The sequence below is a fragment of the Brachyhypopomus gauderio genome, chromosome 2 (assembly GCF_052324685.1).
Source record: "Brachyhypopomus gauderio isolate BG-103 chromosome 2, BGAUD_0.2, whole genome shotgun sequence".
Taxonomy (NCBI): Eukaryota; Metazoa; Chordata; class Actinopteri; order Gymnotiformes; family Hypopomidae; genus Brachyhypopomus; species Brachyhypopomus gauderio.
The window spans coordinates 12,563,410-12,568,409 of NC_135212.1; the positions used below are offsets into that span (position 1 = coordinate 12,563,410).

Sequence of the window (5,000 nt, forward strand, 5' to 3'; positions counted from 1 at the left end):
TCTCTTGATCTAGCATTGACTCACGGAAGTGTGTGTGTCTGTGTTTATGCGTGTGTGTATGCTGGTGTGTATGCATGTGTGTGTGTGTGTGTATGTAGGTTTTGGATGTACGCCCTGAGACAGAGGCAGTGCTCACAGAAGCCACGAGAGTGTGTGCCTACTGGAGTGAGCGCTCACGGTGTCTGTATCCAGGACTCGTCCGCAGGGGTGAGGAGCTCTGAATACCTCTGACGTGTGAATATCTCTGTGTCAAGGAACAGCACTTAATCTGATGAATACTGAGAATTTAACGAATATTTAATGTCATGCATTCTGATTGACCATAGCATTATTTTTGTTATTGGTCTCTGAGCTTCTTCTTGAAGGTTGCTGTTTTATATTTGGTTACCTAGGTGGCGCCAGTGATGAGGGCAAGCCAGGTACAGTGATGGTGGAGTTTGATGATGGTGACCGAGGGCGGATTTCTCTCCACAATATTCGCCATCTTCCACCAGGCTACCAGATTCACTGTGAGTGCATCATTCTCTCTCATATCAGCAGAATGCTCCTTGATTCGAAAATAGAAACATTGCCATGAATATTACAATAAAGGGTGACATCATTTCTACTTATTTAACTTTTGGTCTCAGTGATGATGACGGTAATCACTCATAATCACTAATAATTAAATATAATCTTCCTCTACATGGGCAGCTGTGGACTCCAGTCCTACTCTGGTCTGCACTACACAACCAGATAAAGTAGTTTCATGTCTAGAAAGGAGGAGCTCACAGATCGATAAACCTTCTGAGAAACCAGCCATTCCAGAGGAAGCCAAAACCCAGGAGAAGCCCGTGAGAAGACCGGGTAGGATGTTTTACAAATTTATAGACATGTTCTTCATGTACCATCGTCAGAAGACGTATTGTTCTTGGACTGTGGTTATTTTACACCCAGCAACAGCATAGTTTAAGATGCTAATACAACAAAATTTTGCTTTGTTTCCCAGGGAGACCAAGGGGTTCAGGGCTCAAGAGGTTCATCTCAGACAGTGTCACCAAGAGCCCAGTTTCTTCGCTTACCTGGCCGTCATTAACTGAAAGAAAGAGAGTGCCCGTGAATCTGTTTCAGTTTAACGGCTTGGCCTCCAAGAAGGCCTCGAGGAACCACGGGGCGGACATGTTCTCTCATGCTCCGGTCTCCATGACAACACCAGCTAAAGGGATCTTCAGTAGCAGCTCCTTCGAGGTGGACTCATTTAGTAGCATTGCTAATGGTTACTCGTCCTTCTGTGGCCATGCCACTGGAACACCAGCAGGGGGCAGGAGCAGCCCCTATGGGCAGAGGAAGAGGTCCGCAGACTTGGACATGCCTCAGACGAGGAAGAATGACTTCCTGGTCAAGCTGGATCACGAGGGTGTGACGTCACCAAAGAACAAGAGCAGCAAGGCGCTACAGTTGCTAGGCGGGTCAACGTTTGGCTCGAGGGGATTGGCTGGTGCTCCATCCAGACCTGACGTCTACGCTCATCCTGTCCTGCTCGTGAAGGACAACAGGAAAGGAGACAGCTCGCGTGCAGAGCTCCTTCCTGTCCAGAAGAAGCCGTCCCCATCGCTGCGAATGGGTGATTGTGGAGAACTGGGTCTCAGCTGCCACAGGGACTGTCACAGCTCCTACTCAGACATGGACGAGGAAGAGGAGGAGGAAGAGGAGAGGAGAAGAGGAGGTGGCTCAGCACTGGTATCAGCCTCTGGCGGGATGAGGACAGCCGGTCGCTTCCTCTCACGCCTGTCGGTCTCCTCATCTTCTTCAGGGTCATCTAGCACCTCCAGCTCTGGCTCCCTTTCCAGTTCCAGCCTCTGCTCTTCAGACAACGACTCCTCCTACAGCTCAGAGGATGAGGAGAACTCCACTCTGCTCCTGCAGACCTGCCTGACCCCCCATCACTCCCTTTTACAGTCCACGAAAACCCCCACCACAACACCACAGCATTCATTCGTGGCTAAAGCTGTGGCCACATGCAACTCCAAAGGTGGAAACGCTGTGGCCATATCCAACTCCAAAGCTGGAAACGCTAGCACCAAGCCCCAGAAGAGGAAGGAATGTCCCAATTCACCTTCCAAACCCTCCAGAGACCTGGCAAAGAGACATAGACCAACACTAGACCAGGCCAAGCCCAAACTGTCCTCCTTTATGCCACCCAGACAGCTGTGGAGGTGGTCTGGGACCCCCACCCAGGTAAGCCAGAAACCACTTTATATTTAGATCATTTTTTAGACCAATAACAATATGCTTTGGCTTACATACAAGCTGATGATTGAAGTCTACACTAAAAAGTTCAATGAACAGCCTTCTTGTTATTTATCAGCATGCTAGTGTTGCCTAAAATAAAAAAATATCAAAATGCATATACATTTGTGGTTCTTCTTCTCAAGAGACGTGGGCTGAAAGGGAAAGCCCGTAAGCTCTTCTACAGGGCCATAGTCCGAGGCAGAGACATGCTGTGTGTAGGAGATTGTGCTGTGTTCCTGGCAGCTGGCCGGGCCCACCTGCCTTACATCGGCCGTATCGAGAGCTTCTGGGAGTCGTGGAGTAGCACCATGGTGGTGAAGGTCAAGTGGTTTTACCATCCTGAGGAGACCAAGCAGGGCAAGAGGCACCATGAGGGAAAGGTAAGCCTGTCCTTACAGGTCAAGAGTCAAGGTCACAAACTATGCTAATGTACATATGATTCACCTGAAAGGACAATGCTGAGAAGACTTAAATCCTCGAACACGTGTGGTCTTAATATTGCCACAAAAACCTGGCATATTTCATCTGCAGGAAAATGTGAAATATATATTTCTTTTCTCCAGCACGCCTTGTACCAGTCATGCCACGAGGATGAGAACGACGTGCAGACAATCTCTCATAAGTGCCAGGTGGTGAGCCGTGAGGAATATGAACACCTGAGGCGTCACAGGAACTCTGGCAGCAGCCTTCAGGACCTGTACTACCTGGCCGGCACCTACGACCCCACCAGTGGCCAGCTGCACACCGCGGAAGGCGTGTCCATCTTCTGCTAGCTCTGGACCTTTGCTAGCTTTGCTAGCTCCAATGCCAGCAAGATCTTGGGGAGGATCACAAATGTGATTATGCTGTTTGGGAGAAGGAGCAGGGCCACAGCCTTCTAGGCCCAAACTCCCTCTGCATCTCCTCTCCCAACGACAGGCAGGTCTACGTTCTCCAGAGGATGAGCATGTTTGCTCCTACAGCTTACAATGTAACATTGTGAGAACTATTTATGGTCACCAAAGCAGAACTCTCTCTGAGTTCAGTGACGATGACTGCCGAGCACGACTCCGAAAAACCGGAGACACAGATGGTGTGGTGGACTCTCCGCCCACCATTGTCATGATTCCAGGGATATTTAAGTACATGATAGATTTAAGAATATTAAGATCATGTATATGTATATTAGGAGTTATTTCCTATCAAGCCATACACTTCAGTACCTCCTGCCTGGCTTATTCTGGTGTACACTGTACAGGTTGCCCGTGTGAGGAGTTCTTCTGTTGTTATTTTTGTCACTGTTGTCTATATGTACATACAAAGTTATTTTATATGTGTGATATGTACAGTACTTATGAGGCTTATCGTTCCTTGCTTCGACTGATTTATTTTTCTATGAGTGATGAATAGCACCAGGAGAAGAGAACTGAAGATGCATTTGCACTGCACATTACCTGCTGAGGTAGACGGAGAAGAGTCTCCCCGAGATTCAGTCACGACGCCGCACTCTGGGCGTCGTTCGGCTTCTTTACGTCTCGCTCATCCTTCTCCTTTCGGCTCGTTTGACTTTTGCCCCCATTTCTAAAGTCTAATCCGAAGGGCATAAAATGAATTCCTGAAATGATATGATTTCAATCACCCGTGAGAGATTTACAATGGAAACCGTAGGGAGGAATATCTACACGAGTAGTGAGAGGGACTCGTTCAGCAGGGCACGCTGAAGGATGCTCTGAACATTAGCACTGCACTCCCATCTTCAATCAACTAGTCTTGTAACATCTTGCACTATCAGTGTCGTGTTTTTTGCTTTGTGACAATTTATTTTCTCCCATCTCTCCACCCATTGGTGAGCAGTAGTGTCCTGTTTAGGGAGACTGTCTTGGCAACGCTGAGGCAGAGAGAAACAAAGAAAGGTCTCAGCATCGAGCTCAGAGTTAGCTCTTCAAGGTGCTGGGGTGTTCTTGTGGTCAGGTGTTCTTGTGGTCAGGTGTTCTTGCGCCGGGGTGTTCTTGCGCTGGGGTGTTCTTGCGCCGGGGTGTTCTTGCGCTGGAGTGTTCTTGCGCCGGGGTGTTCTTGCGCTGGGGTGTTCTTGCGCTGGAGTGTTCTTGTGCCGGGGTGTTCTTGCGCTGGAGTGTTCTTGAGCTGGGGTGTTCTTGAGCTCACACACCAGCCTCTATGGACAATCAGCAGAGAGCAAGCTTGGAGTATAAGTCAGGCTCACGCAATCACAATGTCCCTTCTCAACTGTCCTTTTGTGCCAAAAAAAAAAAAAACATTTTGTCTTTCTGATTATGCAATCTTCACTGTGTTCTGAGTATAATTGTTTTTATTGTTATTTTTTTATCATCTATTTATTGTCAGTGTTGCTGTTTCATCGCAAAACCAATAGATTCTAATGAAAATGTGACTAAGCTTATTTTGTTCCTGTGAAATGTATTGTGTCTGTTCGACCCAAGTGCAGTGGTCTAGCAGAGAGTGCAGACAGAACACTGGACTTGTGTGTGCTGGTATGGTATGTGCCTTGAAGGATCATTTAGAGCTTCTCCTTCTGGCCTCCTATTAACAACTTCTTTGATCCTGCGGGTGGAAGTGACATCATTTGTGACCCTTCATTGGCCGAACACTCACCTGTATCCTGTGTGCTTTACAACTGGATACTGCAAACATCCCACTCACCATGCTCAGACTATTCATTCCTCTCCCACACGAACCTGAAGGAAATTGTTGCATGTGATGATAACCAGCGTCAC

At 47.9% G+C, this 5,000-nt stretch overlaps 1 protein-coding gene across 1 annotated transcript in view; it reads left to right on the top strand.

Annotated features, from left to right (window-relative positions):
• Positions 1-4,542, top strand: part of bahcc1a (BAH domain and coiled-coil containing 1a) — a 71,676-nt gene extending 67,134 nt beyond the window's left edge. The window contains 6 exon segments of the mRNA XM_076987268.1: positions 99-207; positions 393-509; positions 694-846; positions 989-2,217; positions 2,415-2,651; positions 2,835-4,542. Of these exon segments, the coding sequence (XP_076843383.1) occupies positions 99-207; positions 393-509; positions 694-846; positions 989-2,217; positions 2,415-2,651; positions 2,835-3,044 (2,055 nt within the window). The 3' untranslated portion in view covers positions 3,045-4,542.
• The last annotated feature ends 458 nt before the right edge of the window (positions 4,543-5,000 follow it).